Raw genomic sequence first — 20,240 nt, forward strand, 5'->3', positions numbered from 1 at the left:
TTTATTCTTCACTTTGTGCCACAAAACATGTTTTTGCAGTAAAATAATTTACAGAGAATTTAGATAACACAATACTCTAAAGAAACATATCATCATAAGTTAGAATTGCAAGGAAAGAAGAAAGTCTAAGTTACATTATATTTCAAGCTTATCAATTCAAAAGTCAGGAAAAGAATCAAATCTTGATAGAATGTTTTACTTAAGAAACTATTTCATTGTGCAAGAAGATACCACTCAGTACATTGTTCCCTAACCTGGAATGGTGTGACTCTAGTTAACTTTGTGTTTCAGGTCTCCGGATAATTTTAATAAAATATTTCCAAAAGATAAATAGATGTTTATCCACAAACACATGCAAAGATAATTATTAAATTATAAATATTAAAAAATTAAGGCAGTATATGTTTGTATTGAGAAGTCATGGCCTTCTCTACTCAAATTCTCGACATTCTCTATAGGGTCTAAGAATAACTTATTTAACAAATAAAGATTATACCAGTATGTTTTTAAAATTATATTTATACCATCTATATTAGTTTTACAACAACATATTCCTCAATATGTACTCATACAAATGATCTATCAGCTACAAATCAGTTAACTTCATTAAACTCGACATTCTCTATAGGGTCTAAGAATAACTAATTTAACAAATAAAGATTATACCAGTATGTTTTTAAAATTATATTCATACCATCTATATTAGCTTTACAACAACATATTCCTCAATATGTACTCATACAAATGATCTATCAGCTACAAATCAGTTGACTTCATTAAACATAATTAATAGGCTCATTAATTTCAAAAAAATAAAATTAATAGGCTCATGAACCTACCATTGTAAATATATAGTATGTTAGTAGCTACTACCTTTGTCAACCTTAGTTTAAGCTTTGAATCAACTCTATAAGCAAGCCCTCGTACTTGACTTGAGAGGGCTATGGATTGCACTTACATGTGATCAATTCCTCGAAGAGATCCATTAACAACAATGACATTTTATACATATGTCACCTGTGAAAATCAATAGCCGCATAAAATTAGCAGAACTGGTATTGATACTAAAGTGCATTTTTGTTTAAATATTGAATTTCTCCTTTCTATCCCTACTGTTAACTACATAATCGAATTCCAAACAAAAAATATATGCTAGAAATAGAGAAAGTACTTCTCTTTTGAATTGTAGATTCTAGTCACCAGCTATTTTGGTTCCAACTGATAAACTGGGCAAAACCCTCCAAGCTAGCTATTCTAAGAACTTAAGTTTTCATCTGAGTTCTGAGTTCTGAGATAGATTACATGTTATCTTTTGGACATTTAGACATCTCAGGAGAAACTTTAGTTGGTAAATGGTTTCAATTATACATTTGGCATCTCAAAAGAGCACCTCATTTGTTATATGATTGCTTGAATTTTCAGAGCTTCTTTGTTCTTTCTTTAATACATTGTCAAGCACAGTTTTTTCAAGATTTCATGTATGGCATTTTATAACGAATTTGTCAAATACTAAATAAAATGAAAAAATTGTAGTTGATTGGTTACATTCATTGCTTGATAAAGTAGGTATAGAAGTGTAGAACTATGAGAACCTAAAAGAAAAAGCACCAAAGCAATTGTTCTGAAGCCTTTCTCTAGTCCCAAATGGACAGAATCCCCAATGTTTAATTTAGATTATAATTTTTTGTTGATATCGCTAATTCAAACTTATCATGGATGTGGTTACTGTAATACAGTGACATATTCAAAACAGATTGCTTGTTGTCTCTTTAAGCCCATATTTGTTCATGGCTAACATGCTTTTCTGTGATTCACAATTTCGTTAAATATGTTTAGAAGGAAACTAAAGCACACACAAAAAAAGGTGATCCAAGCACAGGAAAACGCCGACCCACAAAATTTTGAATTCACATACCAAAGCAGCAACATTAGAACATTCATGTCCCAAATTGTATAATCAAATGGGAAAAATATATATCCTAATGAAAAAAGAGACACCCAAAACAGGAGAAAACATAAACAACATTTATCCAGATTTGAGGTAAAAGAAAAACACAGGAGTGCATATTAACAACATTTATCCAGCTTCCACGTCAAAGAAATAACATACTTGCTACAATGAACCTGGAAAAATGAGACACATCTGTCCATCACTTGTCTTGAAACTTACATACATGCATATGGAAAGAGGAAGAACAATATGTTTTAAAATGGTCAATAGGAATAAAAGGAAGAATTCAAACTCAATATAGAACGTCAATGATATTAGCCAACTATAATTTCCAAATTAATTTTGATAACTAGGCTAAGGGTTCAGAGCATAAATGTAGGATTTTGAAGCAAAATTAAGAGAATTTCGATTGGCCTTAAATGGTTTTCTTAACTCTTATCATCTGCAGATTTATACTACAAAGAGAATATTATAAGTAATTATACATCATAAATGAGCATACAAAATCAATTTATTGACACCTAGGGCAACTCTACTTCAACTCACTAAGGAAACATGGTTTTTCTTTCTTATTTATACGACAATAGAATAAGGACAATCCAAATGCTAGCAAGCACATAAGTTATGCAGAGCCTCCTAAGAAATTAAAAGTTATAAGAAAAAATTGAGATTCTACTGCTCAACGTGAAAATGAAGTCTCAATTGTCAAACTAAAGAGATCAAATACATTATTTGCTACTTTAGTGTTTAGCAAGTACATAAGTAAATGTTTTTACACTCGAACTCTTCTTCTACGTGTTGTGTGTGCTTTCAAGCAATATGACTTCTTGCTAAATGAACGATTTCTGACAAAGTGCCCCATACCCGCACTAAGGGGTAACTTGAGATAAGGCATAGAAACAATGAGATTAATTTGACTTGAGTTTTTCTCTCCTCATAGAGTCTTGGTTCTAGTAAAGAGAAAACATCTCTCTGTAGGAAAAAACACTTACTCCCCCCGTGTTGAAAAATAAATAAACTTATTTAAGCACTAAAAAGCAAAGCAACAATAAGAAATGGAATGGGAGAAGCTATAGTGTAGATCACTTTTCACTTTTTCGATAGTCCAGACTTTGCCAATGGTTCTATCGAGTGTTCCTCTGATTCTTTTCATCTATCATATGGATCAAATCACAGGATCTCTATATGTATGCGCTGAGGAGGTGTGTCACCTAGACGAAATGTAAATTAAAGTGGAAGATGACTAAGGATGAAACAAACTCAAATTCCTAATAATGAAGTGAGTGAAATGAGTTAATGAAATGTAATTTGAAAATCTAGTATTGCCCCGCAACAAGTTTTGAGAGACTCTTCACCTTAGAATTTAGAGAGAAGTGCAAAAACAATACTACATGAGTGTAGAAAGTAGTAGCCACAAAGAAGAAGTCGTATTCAATAGATTATTATCTTAAACTTCTGGAATTCCACCTGACTTGTTGACTACGTTGGTTGGAAGTAGTTCTATGTGAAGAACATGTTATGTATATAGTTCGAATCAACTGACTTTTATATTCCTTCAAAGTTTAAAGGAAATTTCATCAAATAAGTGACGTGCAGACGAAACCCGACCTCTAGACTTGAAGGCCATTAACATGCTAGTACAAAAGAAAACACAAAGCATTCGTCTATCATTCAATTTTTTGAGAAGTAAAAATAATATAATCGCTAATTTGCAAAAGCCAGATCCTTAATAGTTTGGTGAAAAGACAAAAGTCCGGTGAAAAGACAAAAGTCCGGCCTGATTTGTTTGGATCTTTTTTTCTCTTTAAGTGTCCTAATTGAATCAATTTCATTAAGATGTATCACATGAATTGTGTTCTTGACAATTTTTTGCATATTTTCTATAGTGGTCATTTATTAGTCGCAGTAAAAATCAAAATCAAATAAGCAATATAAAACTAATGCATGATTTTACATCTAGACAGCCTCAAATAAGATTAGGTTAAGTTATTTTTCTATGGAAAACTAAAATTGGAGTCTTATAAAACTACATTCTATAGCAGCATTTACTTTAATCCAACAACATGGCATCAAAATTAGAACATACATGATTTGGTGGGGAAAATTTTCAGCGCCAAAGGGGAAAAAAGACCATACCTGTGACAACCAAGAAAAGATGAATTTACTGGAGTCCTAAATGATCGATATAATCTTGAACACCAGCCTTCTTCTTCATTTTTACCAGAGCCGTGGAAGTCGAAACATTAGTGCCTCTTCCATTATTTAGCATTGGAAGAAAGAAGAAATGAAAGCGAGTGAAAATCAATGGAGTAAAGAAGGTGGAATCCATGTGTCACAAAAAGAGGAAAGGGTTTGGTAAAGAGTAGTGTAAGAGTAGTGTTGCACTATACGTGTAACAATAGATCAAACTAATAAATAAGAGTAAAGTACACATTTCTTAGCTTGTTGTACAAATTGTATTGCTTTGATAGTCCTATTAACTCCCACTTCTATATAGGAGTAATATATATATATATATATATATATATATATATATATCATAAAAAGTAATATTTTGTAAGGTACATGTATTATATACATTGTGATGTAAATATAGAGTATAAATAAATGCTTCCCTTATTAAAATTAGTAGAATATTTTACTTTCGTAAACTTTCTCACACAAGTTAGACAGAAAAATAAGGAAATGATTAAAAGAGAGAGAAAAATATCTGTCATTTTACAGAAAAAGGTTGAAAGTAGTTTTGAAGTATTGCATAAAGATTTAAATATACTTTTTGTTTATTTATTTTGCTAAAAAAAAATTATTGTTATATTTATTACTAACTTATGTCCTTTTTTTAACGATCAATATTGAATTTTAAAAACTATGTATATTCGACATGACAATTATCTAATGATCCAATTTCAAATTCCGCTCCCAATCAAATAAATTCCCTCACCCAATTTTTTGTTTACTCGACTCACTGGAAAAATATAAAATCACTGCTAAAAAACTATCAAAAAATAAGGCCAACTTGTAAAATATTTTTTAATATGCAAATCAACCTCAGGATGTTGGTTTCTTATTAAAAAAAATTGCAAAAGTTCAACCATTGGGGTCGATTTAAAAAAAAAAATACTTTTGCAATTTTGTTTTTATTTTATTTTCAAAAATAAACTTTGAGGTCGGGTATTTTTATGAAAAATAAATTTAAAGAGTAAAAAAAAAGTCTCATAAAAGTTGGGTAATGTACTTAATTGGAGTCAGAATTTAAAATTAGATTATATAAAATTTAAATAATTTTTAAAAAATTGTTATTGATCGTTAGTCAAAGAACATAAGTGAGTTAAGAATATATAATCGAAGTGATGTTTTTAACAAAATAAGTGAATGAAGAAAATATTAAGACCTTCTACCATAATCGAGGGGCATTATTGATCCTTTTTGGTTCATCTTATTTGTATTGCAATAACACATTGTCATATTTAAAATGAGTTCACTTTAATTTAATCTCCCCATATTATTTTTAATGTCAATGAGAAGAATATTGAGGGGCAAAAACAAAAGAAAGAAAAACATTTTCTTCTATTTTGTTTTATTTTATGTGGCATTTGTTTTTGTGTTTTTTTATTAAACAAAAAAACATTTCAAGAAGAAGAATATATTTTTGTATTTAATTTTAGTATTATTATTTTATAGCCACAAAAATATCATGGAGCTAAGATCATAAATTTAGATAGTTTTGTTTATCTTAATAAATTTGAATCCAATTAAAAAGGTTTACATACAATAAAGAAACTTTTACAAAAATATACAGTTCAATACAAACTATCTATATAATCCATAAATTTAGATAATTTTGTATACTGCACACAATATTCAAACCTTATATAAAAGTATTATTATATATACATTTTATACATAATTATACAATATATACATACACATATTTTTAATGTTTAAATTATATATTTACACTACATAAATATGTATAAACATTATATGCATTTATGCTCAAGCACACCTTCGAATTATGACTACATCTCCATTTTCAACACCAAAATCAACACACACACACACAAAAACAAACAAAACAAAAAAAAAGGAAGAAATTTGTAGCCTATACACAACTAAACAACATATTTCATTTGTTCCTAATTACCTGCCCACTTTTGAATTGACATAACTATTAAGAAAATAATGATTGACATAATGAATTTATCATTTTACTCATGTTAATTATGAAGTGAATGAATTAAGAATTTAAGATTTTCAAAAAGTTCTATCTTTTTCAAAGTAATTAATTAAGGGTATAATTACGTAAAAAAAATTATCCTTTTTTGATTAGTCAAAATGAACAAATAAAAAGAGACATGTAAGAAAAGAAAAATTGAACAAATAATTAAGGACAAAGGGAGTACGATTTTTTTTTCTTCTCCTCATGATCAATATCCCAAAATGAAAGAAGAAGAAATAAACAAAAAGTAGAACTTTAAATCTACTTTTGGGATTTTCTACGTTTGTCTTATTTAAGGATGGATTAAGACATGAAGTTTCTTGATTTGTGATATTCAGTAATTATACGAAAAAAGAAAATCATTGTTACTGCATTTGTTTGTATTAAAAATTAATATATATTTTTACAAATTATAAATTTGTGGATTAATTTTTATTTTTAACAAATGTAAATTATGATATGAAATTTTTAAATTAATTTTTTTTACAGAATTTGAAATTTCATCTCATGATATGAAATTGCATGTTCAAACGTCTATTAAGATTTAGAGTTTATTAAGTGGTTGTTTGGATTGGATTAAAAGTTGGTCAAACCTACTTTTAAGTAAGTTTTGATTTCTGGAAGTGTTTGACAATATATAAAGTAACTTAAAATAAGTCAAAAAAATGACTTAAAATAAGTTAGAAAATGGTTGGCAAGGTTAAAAATAACTTAAAATAAGTTTAAATGATTTGTTAGGAAGTGTTTGACAAGGTTAAAAATGACTTAAAATAAGTTAAAAAATAAAAATAGATATTTCTCTACTTTTTATCTTTTGACTTAAAAGTCATTTAAATTTAACTTAAAAACTACTTTTTTAAATCAATACAAACAAGCTCTTAGTTAAGCGTTTTATAAGCCAAAAGTATGTTCTTGTTTTTCAAAAGCACGTCATTCTTAAATTTGATTGGTGTTTGGCAAAATAAAATAAAATTGAGGAATAACATTAACCGTTTTTCTACTCTTAGAAAGAAGAAGATTATTGTTACTAGTTACTACATAATTTCAACTATATTTTTTCAACCTAACTTTAAATACTATTTTTATTTTTGATGTGAAAATACCTACTTACACTATTTTGGTAAAGCATATACTTCACTTTATTCTGGTGCACTTGCATTGAAGCTCCAAACAAGTGCAATGTACTCCCTAAAATATGTGACAACTTTAAAGAGCCGTAAAGTCTTTCAAAGGCATTTATGAGAGGAAAATTTGGTTGCCTTAAAATTCTTATTCCCCTACACTTAACTATTAAGTAAACATCAAAAGGACTAAAGTGTTGTTATCTATACTCCCTCCGTCTATTTTCAGTTATCATATATTTATTTTTGAGAAAGTACTGAAAACACTCGTAAACTTGACGTAAATTATTAGTTTTATCTCTGAATTATTGACAGCCTTGAAAACACCCTAGACCAACTCAACTTAAATACATCCTCGATCTACCACATGGTAAAACAAGTGATCTCAAACTCTTGTAGGAATGTGAGATTTTTAAAAAAAAGTCGAAAGAAGTGTTAAAATATTCCTAAACTTGGTGAGAATCTAGGGGTGCATTTCACTCATGTGGCAAGATCATGGTTGTATTTAAGTCCAGTTAGTTAAGTAGAGTGATATTTTAGGGCTATCAATAATTCAAGGATAAAACTAATAATTCACGCCAAATTTAGAGATGCTTTAAATACTTCTCTCTTTATTTTTTAGAATCAAACTATATGTGTAATTAATGTATATAAATGGTATGGAAAATACTAAATATAAGTTGTGATCGGCTAAAATTTTCTATAACCTTGCCAAACTCTGTTTAGCATTTTTCAAAAAAATTGTCCCACACTATCCCATTAATGTTCCCCTATGAGTATCCTATCATATTTTCGTGTGTTATTTGTTTATTTTGCTTTTTTATAGGACCATCTCAACAAGATTCCAAGTCTCAGGCTAAATTTATATTTTAAAAAAATTGAATGACTCTAGAAGACTTTTAAGTTAAAAATCAAAATTAAGTGACTTTCTGAGAAAAGAATTCATAATTAAGTGATTTTTGAGTTAAAAATCAAAGTTAAATGACTTTCTAAAAATAATTCATAGTTGAATGACCATTTAAGATATTATCTCGGATGGATCATCCCACTTAATAGTATTTATTAAAGACATATAATACCAAAAAAAAACAAAACTAGAAAAATCACTTACGTTTTTTGGAAAATAATAAATACATTTTTCTTACCAAACACACCGTTAGAGTGAAGATAAAGTAGATGTTAAGACATACATATTAAATTTAGTTGTTTTTACTCCATCAAATCTCACCCAAATAGTGTTCTTATTTGACGAGTTTAGTTGTTCCAAACTTTTTATTTCTTTTTCTGAAAAAAAAAAAAGAGGGCATTAATTAACGAGTAAAGGGTTAATTAAAAAAAATTGAGGGTATATAAGAATCAATTTACATGTCATTTGCAAAAGAAAAACTATTAGGCTAATTCTATAATATAAGAGAAATTTTTCGAGTTTTCTTTATGTATCTGAGCGCACATTCCCTTTTTACTAGTAACATTATCAATTTTTCTTTATTTCTTTATGACTATAATATAAATATATAATAAGGATAAAGGATAAGATGATCGTTAAAATGCAAAAAAGATTGAATGTGCTATAAGATGCAGTGGCTTTGTTACTAGAGGTATTCGTCATTATAGGAAAGTCAACTAAGCAACGTATCCTGGTGAATTTGTATCAAACCAAAATACATTTCATTATTAATATGTTTTAGTCGGTTAGGAGAAGGCGAGAAACAACATCTTCTTGTAGATAATATCATTGATGGTTATAAAATTTTGAAAGTGTGCATTGTATATTGAGTCGTTAGTAGCGTACACATAATTTTTCATAATTTATGTCAAGCAATTGTTGCATTTTGTACTTGAGTTTGGGTTTGTACTTGAAGCTTTTTCCAGCTCACTTGCATTACGTGAAGACAAACTCTAAAAAGTTGTAAATTTCACGTTTGAAAGAAATTGTTGGGTAGGAAAATTAGGGATATGGTTGGAATGCTTCAACTAATTATTTGGTTTCAACTTCCAACTATATCATAAAATTTATGGCATTCATAACCACACATTTCTCCTGTTTTATAGTACTATATGATATTTTTTGCTTTTATATTTAGTCCAAAATAAATGATTTTTACATTACTAAAAAAGTCTTACTCGAGTTTATGATATTAAATAATCTTATTAATTATGTTTTGAAAAATCTAAAATCTGATTATTACTACATTATTTAATTGTAGGGAATTGTTAAATTAGGTCTTAGACTTAACTCACACTCCAAAAGCTAGGTCAAAGGGAGGAGGATTGTCCAAACCTTATAAGGAGTTCACCCATCTCATTAACCACCAATATGGGACTTTTGTCATTCTTTAATAGGAATATTACACAAATCTCATAGTTTTAAGAGATCGCGTCCTATTTCTGTTCTTTTTCAAATTACAAAAATCTCTTAAATTTGGTGAAATCCGGATACATTCCAAAATGTTCTGATACATCACTCAACGTCCCAATACTTCGCGTCTTGGTTTCGGATACATCACTCAACATCCTGATACATCACGTCCCTCCCGATGCATCATGTATAGTGATGTATTGCGTCCCGATACATCGTGTATTGGTGTATCCAACCGATACATCACATATAGTGATATATCCGATCGATATATCCGAGAATAGGAGAGAGTAGGGATTTTGTAATTTTTTCAAATAATAGAAAATTTTAGAGAATATAGTAAAATAAGTTGTGTATTTGAATAATTTTCTATTGATTATAAGCATCATATTATAAGAAAAAATAATGAAAAGAAGATTTTGTTAAAATAAACAAGAAAAACAAAATTATATTTTCAAGAAATGAATTTGGACAGTTAGTTGAACCTCATTCAATTTTCACTTTTTACTCAATTCCATTTTATGGTTATAAGTTATGACAATTATATTCACGAGTTTCATGAATTGTAGAATCATAGTAATAATTTTGTTTGATGAGGTGGATGTATCATGTATCAATGCAACTACAAGTTTTCAAGTTTTTAAACGTACGTAAGAATATGAATGGGAGTGAAGTATTTATTTTATGGGTTAGCTTTTTTCTTGTTTGATCATAAATTTTATCGTTGTGATTGGATATACGTTTTACTTGAAAAAGATTTGAACTTCTGTGAGTAAAAACAATTTTTTTACCAAAATTTGATTTGGATCGGTTTTTGAAATTGATTTTTTAAAAAGATAAATTCTTAAAATCTGATCCAAAATATAAACTGATATTTGAAGATAATTTTTTAAAATATAATTCAAAATTTATGACCGAATGCTAACTTATTTACTAATAAGATATATAACTCAATGGAACACATAATTTATCTATAAAGGATCGAACCTAAAATCTATGATTAAAAACAAAGAAATAATATTTATCACTCTATCACTATTTATGTTATTGGTTACAAGAAACATTTCTCCCTCCAAGCAATAAATTAGTAATGTGCATCAGAATAGTTTCATTATACACCTATGTCAAAAAATAAAAGTAGCTATGAATTTCTATTCCGTTCGTCGTTCGATTGATTAATTTTTTTAGATAATATTCTTTTTTTAAAGTAAGTTTCTTAAAATGAAAAAATATAATTTTCATAATAAGAATAGAAAAACAAGTGATATTTCATATTTATTTGGTACTACACACCTTACTCTTCGTCTCCACCTCACATGTAGCCTCCGTCTCCATCCCTACCACTCCATACCTCACCACCGCACACCTACCTCTCAAATTAAAGCCGCATGATTAGTCCTCGTATGGACTTAAACAAGTGCCCCGAAATAAATTAAGTCAACTTTTTTTTTTTTTGTGAATGCTAATTTTCTTTAATTTCATAGTCTTTTTTTTCACTCATCAAAGTGGAAATTATTTTATTTTTTATTTTAATATATATCAATAAAATTGTAATCCTTAGTAAAGATATTTGATAAAATGTAAATTGTTTATAGTTAGTTGGATCAGTTAGTCTGTTAGAAAGTTAGTTACAAGAGCAATTAAACACTGTTAGTTAGGAACTGGGTATAAATAGTGCATTGTTGATAATGAAAAGTTCAAATCGGTTATTTCCAGTTTACACTGTTACTCTCAATTTCTCTTCTTCTTCACTTCAGTATCTCTAACATAGCTAGAGGATTAGCTTTCAACATGGTATCAGAGCAACTGGTTTCGATGGAGATCTAGCTGAAACAGAGATAATTCTGAAGTTTTTTTTCCCTTCCGCACACTTGAGAATTGAAGAACAGTTGAACCGACCCAAAATCAATTTATTGATCCAAAGATGACAACGACTACAGTTGAAGAATCAGATCCAGAGAAGATCGAGAAGTTTACAGACATTCATCTAAGAAATCCTTTTTATCTACATCCATCTGATACTCCAGGTAGCATTCTGATCCCTCAACAGCTTACTGGCATTGAAAATTACACTGGTTGGAGCAACTCTATGAGAGTAGCGTTTTTAGCAAAGAATAAAATTGGGTTTATTGATGGTAAATGTCGTAAATATCAATACAAATGAGATTTAGAACACGAATGGGAGAGATGTAATGCTTTTGTATTGTCATGGATTACCAATTTAGTTTCGAAGGAGTTGTCAAATGGCCTAATGTTTTCACATAATGCACATAGTATTTGGAAAGATCTGAAAGAGAGGTTTGATAAATGTAATCTAACTAGGATTTATCAAATTCATCGAGAAATCAGTACCATAAGCCAGGGAACATCTAATGTTTCTGAGTATTATTCTTAGTTGAGAAATCTCTGATAAGTATGTATCTCTGGTACCTTTACCAGCATGTGAGTGTGATAAATACAGAGTATATGCAGAACACATGGAGAGACAAAAGCTTATGCAGTTCTTAATGGGATTAAATGACAATTTTGCTCAGTTGAGGAGCCAAATACTTTTGACAGTCCCTAGCCCAAGCCTTAATCAAGCCTACAGTATGATAATGCAGGATGAAAGCCAAATGATACAGTCTAGTCTGATATCCAATTGTGTATTGCCTCTACAGAAATTGGACATCAATGAGCCTACTGTATTAGCTTCAACTCACAATAACAGATTCAACCAAAACACAGGTCAAAATACAAGTTTATGCTATGATTACTGTCACTTAAGGATTCATACAAACGCTAATTGTTATAAACTCATTCGATATCCTCAACATTACAAGTTCACAAAGAAGAAAGGAATTGATGATATGAGTAATAAGGGTCAAATCTCAGGGAATGACATATCACAAGTTTTTGGAGGTAATAGAAAGCCTCAGATCAATAATGCACAATGCACAATATGCTGAGAATTTGGATACCAATAGGAATACTGATGTTAATCCCCCGTCCCTCCAAACTGTGCTAACTTTTACTTCTAATCAGTATAATCACCTGTTGAAAATGCTTGAAAAGGATTATTCATCACAAGAGGCTATAGCCAATATGGCAGGTATTGCTCACACCACCTCTCCATTACATACTTCTTATATTTGTTTTGCTGCAGGTACTGATACATTTCCCTGGATTGTGGACACTGGGCCACACATCACATGGTCTCTAGCTTGAACACTTTAATCAATCCAGTTCATGTACATCCTGATTCTAGTAGTGTGTATCTACCTAATGGTCAATTGTCTATTGTTACACATACTGGTTCTGTGAAGTTCTTTGAAAATCATGAACTACATAATGTTCTGTACATTTCTCAATTCTCCTACAATCTCTTATCCAATTCAAAATTGTCAAAGGACCTGAATTATTGTGTTTCCTTCTACCCTCAATACTGTATTTTTCAGGACTTTTGCACTGGCAAGGTACAGGGGATTGGTAAGGAAGAAAAAGGTCTCTACACACTACTTTCTACCAAGAAACCATCACATGTCATTGCACTCCATTCCAGTCCTTCCTACTCACATGATTCTACTACTTGGCACTTGAGATTGGGACATGCTCCTGCTGCTGTCCTTTACAAGATTGATTGTCTCAAACATGCTCTTCAGCATACAACATCTTTTCATTCTTGCCCTGTATGTCCTCTAGCAAGGAAAACTAAGCTTCATTTTCCTACTAGTTCTAAGAAAACTGTTTTACCTTTTGAGCTTCTTCATATGGATGTTTGGGGACCTTATAAACAATGTACTTATAATGGTCATAGATTCTTCCTTACAATTGTTGATGACTATACTAGAATGTCTTGGATTTTTTTGCTGAGCTATAAAAGTGAAGTTGTGACTTTCATTTCAGCCTTTATTACTCTTGTTAAAACACAATTTTCAGCAACCATTAAAACTGTGAGATCAGATAATGGCCTTGAATTCTTCAATCACCAATGTAACAATCTTTTTACTTCCCTTTGTATAATCCATCAAAGTACATGTGTCCATACACCCCAACAAAATGGCATAACTGAGAGGAAACATAGACACCTTCTAGAAATGGCAAGAGCTTTAAGGTTTCAAAGCTCACGTGGGGGGAATGTGTACTCACTGCAACTTTCATCATAAACAGACTCCCTTCTTCTGTTTTGAATGGTAAATCTCCTTATGAGGTTTTTCATAATCATGCTCCTAACCTAAATCACCTAAAAGTTTAACTTTTGGTTGTCTTTGTTATGCTACCAAACCTTTTATTACTAACAAATTGTCTCCCTAAGCCATTCTTTCTATCTTTATGGGTTATTCAGACACTCAAAAGGGTTATAAACTTTACAACATTGCAACCAGTTCATTCTTCATCAGTAGAGATGTTTCTTTTAGAGAAACTATCTTCCATTTTAAACATCCCAAACACACTTTCCTAGACTATATACCATCTCCCCATTTTTCTTCTTTTCCTATTCCTATATCTGCATTTCCACACCCCACTGATGATTCATTTCCCACTACTGCACCACCAGTTCCCTAGATTACACATTCACCTCTTATTTCTCATTCACATGTGGCTCCTACTGCATTGCCTTTACCTCCACGAAAATCTTCCAGACCTACTAGACCACCTATATGGCATGTTGACTATATTACCTCTTCCACAACCCCACATCCCATTTCCTCTTCCCTGTCATACTCACACATCACTCCATCTTACCAGGCTTATCTTTCCACTCTCTCTTCATCTATGTTAGAGCCTACTTCTTTTGATCAGGCTGCTCAGGACAATAACTAGATTCTTGTTATGGACCAAGAAATTCAAGCCGTCAGTGATAACCACACTTGGGAAATTGTTGATTTACCTGCTAACAAAACTCTTATTGGTTGTAAATGGGTGTATAAGATCAAGTATCAGGTTGATGGTTGTGTTGAAAGATATAAGGCTCGACTTGTAGCTAAATGATTCACACAACAGGAAGGTTTAGAATATCATGAGACTTTCTCACCTGTTGTAAAAATGGTGATAGTTAGATGTGTTGTGGCTTTGGCTGCTCAACATGGTTGGTTTCCAAATGGATGTGGCTTCCAAATGGATATCTACAATGCTTTCCTACAAGGTGATTTATTTGAAGAAGTGTACATGGTCCTACCTCCAGGTTTTGGCAGTCAGGGGGAGAACAACAAGATGTGTAGACTGCTCAAATCTTTGTATTGATTGAAACAGGCCAGCAGATAGTGAAATTTGAAACTAAGTACTGCTCTTACACAGTCAGGCTTCACTCAAAGCAAACTAGACTACTCCTTGTTCACCAAAACAGATGCTAATAGAGACATAATGATAATTTTGGTATATGTGGATGATCTTTTGATTACTGGAAACAATTACAAGTTGATACAGGAAGCTAAAGATATATTGCATAATAACTTCAAAATGAAGGATTTAGGTGAATTGAGATACTTTCTTGGCATTGAATTTGCTAGATCAAAGAGTAGAATATTAATGAATCAGATGAGGTATGTTTTGGAGTTAATATCAGAGTGTGGTTTAGCAGGAGCAAAACTAGTTTCAACTCCTCTTGAACAAAATCAGAAACTTACAAGTTTAAAGTATGATGAACATTTTAACCTCATGGATGATACTGAGTTGGAAGACAGAAGGAGCTATCAAAGATTGATTGGAAGGTTGCTATACTTGGCTATAGAAGGCCAGATATTTCTTTTGATGTACAACACTTGAGTCAATTAATGCATGCTCCCAAACAATCCCATTATGATGCAGCAATACATGTAGTGAGGTATATTAAGAGACAACCTGGTTTGGGTTTATTAATGAGCAGCAAGAAGTTAGACAGAATAAGTTCTTTTTGTGATGCAGATTGGGCTTCATGTGTGGTGTCGAGGGAATCTGTAACAAGCTTTGGCATCAGAATATGTGAGTCTTTAGTTTAATGGAAATCTAAGAAACAGAATACCATCTCCAAAAGTTCAGCAGAAACTGAATACAGGAGCATGGCAACCACTGTTGCAGAGTTAGTTTGGTTACAGGGTCTGCTACAGGAAATTAAAGCTAAGATTACACTGCCTATGGAGTTGCAATGTGATAATAAAGCAGCATTACAAATTGCTTCAAATCCCATGTATCATGAGAGGACAAAGCACATCGAAATAGACTGTCATTTTATTAGAGAACAACTACAAAAAGGGCTCATCAAGACTGAATACATAACAAGCAGGGAGTAGATGGCAGATGTTTTTACAAAAGCCTTAGGAAAACAATTGCATAGTAACATGTTGATCAAGTTAGGAATGTTGGACATATTCCACCATCCAACTTGAGGGGGAGTGATAAAATGTAAATTGTATATAATTAGTTGGATCAGTTAGTCTGTTAGAAAGTTAGTTACAGGAGTAGTTAAACATTGTTAGTTAGGAACTATGTATAAATAGTGCATTGTTGATAATGAAAAGTTCAAGTCGATTATTTTCAGTTTACACTGTTACTCTCAATTTCTCCTCTTCTCCTCTTCTCCTCTTCCTCACTTCAGTATCTCTAACATAGCTAGAGGATTAGCTTTCAACAATATTTAATTCATTACACCAAATCGTTGATTTGGAGATGGAGATGACACAAAAAGAATATCAGGAGTAGTTTATTCTTGTTTTGATTTTGGAAGCTATGAATAAAATATCCAAAACTTAAACAAAAAACAAACAAACATGTTTTTGTTCAAAAATAAAAAATAAAAAATATTGGGAGTAGTATATTTAGATTTAGTAAATATTTTAGGATAATACTTTTTATTTATGTGCGAATAACAGACTCTACTACTATAGCACCTTAACATGGATCGGGTTTTTTCCTATCGGTACCCGTAACTCTTTCAAAGCCCTCCAAAATCCCCTGCTAAACCCTAGAAATTTTGAATTTGCCTAATTCGTTTCTTCAATTTCAACTGAAAAAATGGAGGAATCACCACCGTCCTCCTCCTCTAATGGAAGAGTTGACGTTGTTACTGAGACAATGAATCAGTTGAAAGTAGCAGAAGAAGGCGATGATGGAAGTCGCGTGCAAGTCACGTGTTTCTCTGAAGTCGTTAACGATGCTACTCTCTACTTTCAGATCATTCGTCTTCAGAATCAGGTTTTGTAGCTCCCTTACTCCAATTAACCAAAGATTATCGATATGCATTTTCTTTTATATAACTATTTTGTTAGTATAAAATTATCAGAATTTAGTGAAGTTTTTTATTCGTTTTTGAGGTGGTAAAGTAAGCACATAGTAGTATGTTAGAGGAATTTGGGGGAAAAGTTGAAAATTTATGGAAGATTTGGAATATGATTTTTTGGGGGTTAGGTTTTGTTTGGCAATTCGGGACTGGAAAAAGACGAATTAGTCACTGTTTTGTCAAGAGTTATATCCAACATGTGCAAATAGCATAGTAATGTATTGGGTAAAACGAGAGAAGGCCGGCTGACATAGTTTGGCCTCCACTTGTGCTGGTCCATAACTACAATACTTTGATAGCTAAAGGTGTTTGAAAGAAAATGAGATTGACCTAAACTCACATGGAGGGGTAAGGGAAGCTGTCAGAAGAAATCTACCATTTCACAGAATCAATCTGGACTTAGTTTAAGGATAAAACGCAACGGAAGCAAAGTATCCAAATAAACTACCAACTCATTGGAATTAAAGTATGGCTACTGTTGTTACAGTTATAAGTGTTGGCTGAGAATCTTTTTTTGTTTGGTTAAAGAGTTTTCTATATTACTGTAGGAATAGATTTGCAATTCAGAGAACAAAAGTGATATTGGAATGATGTAGTTCCAACTTCCAAATCGAGCAAAAGAGTTTCCAAGAATTCATACAGCCAAAGCCCATTTGGTTGTGATTGAGTCTTAATGATTGATTGATTATGTTCATAAATCGATTGCTTATGAATGAAAATTACAGCTGAAGCCACAAGAAAGTTAACCATCGTGGTATTAAAAGTACTCACCGGACAATTGTTTTAAATACTTCTGATGTCAGTTTGCCATGGACTTGGTAGTATGTGCGAACTGGTGGTTGGTTCAGTTGAGTGACATTCAATATGCTTTGGGATTTTTTCTATTGCAATTGAGGTGTTTCTTCAATTATTATTTTCCTGGATGCATTAGCACTGCTGCCTAAGAACATCGGGTCCACCAATTTCACCATAGCAGCCTGTCTTAAACTCCTAGTAGCCTAAGAATAAACAATCGTCGAGATTGAAGAAGCTTAGGGCCTGTTTGGATTGGCTTATGACTTATAAGCCAAAAGCCATAAGTTAGGATTTCTAACTTATGACTTTTGGCTTATTTTTGTTATTTTGACTTAAAAATAAGTGCTTATAAGCACTTTTTAACTTTACCCAAACACTTCAAAACTGCTTAAAAACTATTTTGGCTTAAAAACACCTAAAATAAGTCAATCCAAACGGGCACTTAGTTCAGTAATGATTCAAATTGATCAATAAAAAGTTGTTCAAGTAGGAATTTGAAGGTTCATTATTTCATTAAGCAATTTTATCGGTTGGGCATGGGGATCTATATAATAATCCAGAGAAAATAAGAAGTTAGAAAGTTAGACAAAACGTTAGAAGTTTACATTTGACAGCAAATGCAACAGAAAATTGAGAATTACAGATAATACAAATGTTAGCATGTTGAAGGATCAACTTTGCTGATGCATTAATGACCCATTAACATCTTCTATCAAGACAAAGTGAGATGTTGTGTATAGAATTAAGAGAAGTATCGAAAACACCCCTAAACTAGGTGTGAATTATTAGTTTCATCCCCAAACTATTGACAGCTTTAAAAACACCCCTCTACTTGACTAACTTAATTTAAATACACCTCCGATCTTACAACATGAGTGATATACACCCCTAAATTCTTGCCAAGTTTAGGGGTGTTTTCAACACTTCTTTCGGCTTTTTATTAAGAGTTACATGTCATACAAGAGTTTGAGACCACTTGCTATGTCTTGTAGCAAATCGGGGGTGATCGGAGGTGTGTATTTAAGTTTAGTTAGTCAAGTAGATGGGTGTTTTTAAGATTGTCAATAATTCGGGGATGAAACTAATAATTTGCATCAAGTTTAGGGGTGTTTTCAACACTTCTTTCTAGAATTATTGAATTTCTTGATTAGTTGTTGTGGTTGCTGATTTTTGTTAATTATGCGTGTGAAATGTCTACAAGTTTTAATGAATAGGTTACTCTTTATTTACAATAATTTCTTTTCATCCTCTATAGATATATGCATGGATTGGTTGCAACTCCACCAAACTTGGGGATTTGTATGCAGCTGCTCCAACAAGACCTGTAAGTTTGGAACTTGATATATATTGCACTTCAATTTTTTCTTTATACTGCCACCTTTCTCGTCATCTATGTAATTGCTTTTGAGTAAAGTTAATGAGAACTGAGAGTCAATACTGATGATTATACTCATAAAGAAAAAGTGATATTGACTAAATAAGTTTTCGGAAATTTTTTTGAAATAAGTAGGGAACAAAACAAGACAAGAACTCAAAATTTCAAAATGAGATATTATAAAATTGTACAGAAATTTGCCGTACTCTCACATAACCTCTCTCCATATCCCCTTAAAATATTTAGATGTTGAGGTGGGGAATGAATGTTAGATTTCAGAGGAGAGAAGGTGGTTGTGATTCGTCTTGTCTATTTCAGTTGTCAAACTCTTTATGTCATGTGCAGGGCAATACTGTTAGCGTGAGTTCCTTGACAGGAGGATCATCTGATAATACAGGAGCTGGTATTGCCCGTAGAATAGGTATATTACTACTTAAAATAAGTCAGTCCTAGACATTATTCTCTTGATATATCGTCTGACATAGATCCTTGTGCAGTTCTTAAGACTGGAATCAATGTTGTACTTGCTTCTAATATCCCCAAGAACAGCCCCATGCTTGAGGTTTGATCTCTTTCTGTTCCCACTCTGTTTATCTTCCTTTTCTAGTTTCTATCTCTGAATGTTTGTGTTCCCTTGTTCAAAATTCTATTTGGACGTCATTTCCATTTATATAGCTGATAACTACATGGATTTGTAGATATCTATTGTCCATAAAATTACATATCTCATATTGTGTGTATATACTCCAGCTGTTAGCGTGATTGTAATTTCCCCTTTCTTGCTTATTCAGGCAGCAGCTGAGAAAAAGTTGGTGCAAAAGCTTATCAGTCTAGGCTACGGAAAGCCTGGACCTCGAGGAAGATCTTCGTAATAGATGGCCTTGCATATTGAGCATGTAGCAGTTAAATCATTGTGAGAAAATTGGAAAACAGAAGAATGAAAAGCCAACTATACCATGGATACGACATTCAACAACCACATTGAATCTATTAGCATCAGCAATGAAGAGGAATGATGATCGCATAGGAACTTGATTGTTGTACTATGCTTATGTTCCTATTACTGAATACTAGAATATTGGATGCGATAAATAGCTTCGGAAGTGCAATTTTCATGTCTGTGTGATGAAGTGATTGACATATTTACGAGATCATTAATTGATACGTCTAATTTGTTTACTTACCC

At 31.6% G+C, this 20,240-nt stretch overlaps 1 protein-coding gene across 1 annotated transcript; it reads left to right on the forward strand.

Moving 5' to 3' along the window:
• Positions 1 to 16,488: 16,488 nt before the first annotated feature.
• Positions 16,489 to 20,230, forward strand: LOC125874231 (uncharacterized). The gene is made up of 5 exons (XM_049555073.1): positions 16,489 to 16,799; positions 18,935 to 19,003; positions 19,400 to 19,475; positions 19,552 to 19,616; positions 19,846 to 20,230. The coding sequence occupies exons 1-5, from the start codon at positions 16,620 to 16,622 to the stop codon at positions 19,924 to 19,926; spliced, it is 471 nt and encodes a 156-aa protein (XP_049411030.1). The 5' UTR covers positions 16,489 to 16,619; the 3' UTR covers positions 19,927 to 20,230.
• Positions 20,231 to 20,240: the final 10 nt, after the last annotated feature.

Source organism: Solanum stenotomum, chromosome 8 (genome assembly GCF_019186545.1).
Source record: "Solanum stenotomum isolate F172 chromosome 8, ASM1918654v1, whole genome shotgun sequence".
Classification (NCBI taxonomy): Eukaryota; Viridiplantae; Streptophyta; class Magnoliopsida; order Solanales; family Solanaceae; genus Solanum; species Solanum stenotomum.

What these genes read in the sequence shown, in the direction of transcription:
- LOC125874231 (XM_049555073.1), top strand. Translation starts at nt 16,620, where the DNA reads ATGGAGGAATCACCACCGTCCTCCTCCTCTAATGGAAGAGTTGACGTT. An exon ending in TCATTCGTCTTCAGAATCAG is followed by an intron (nt 16,800 to 18,934) that starts GTTTTGTAGCTC and finishes CATCCTCTATAG; the next exon opens with ATATATGCATGGATTGGTTG. An exon ending in AGAACAGCCCCATGCTTGAG is followed by an intron (nt 19,617 to 19,845) that starts GTTTGATCTCTT and finishes TTGCTTATTCAG; the next exon opens with GCAGCAGCTGAGAAAAAGTT.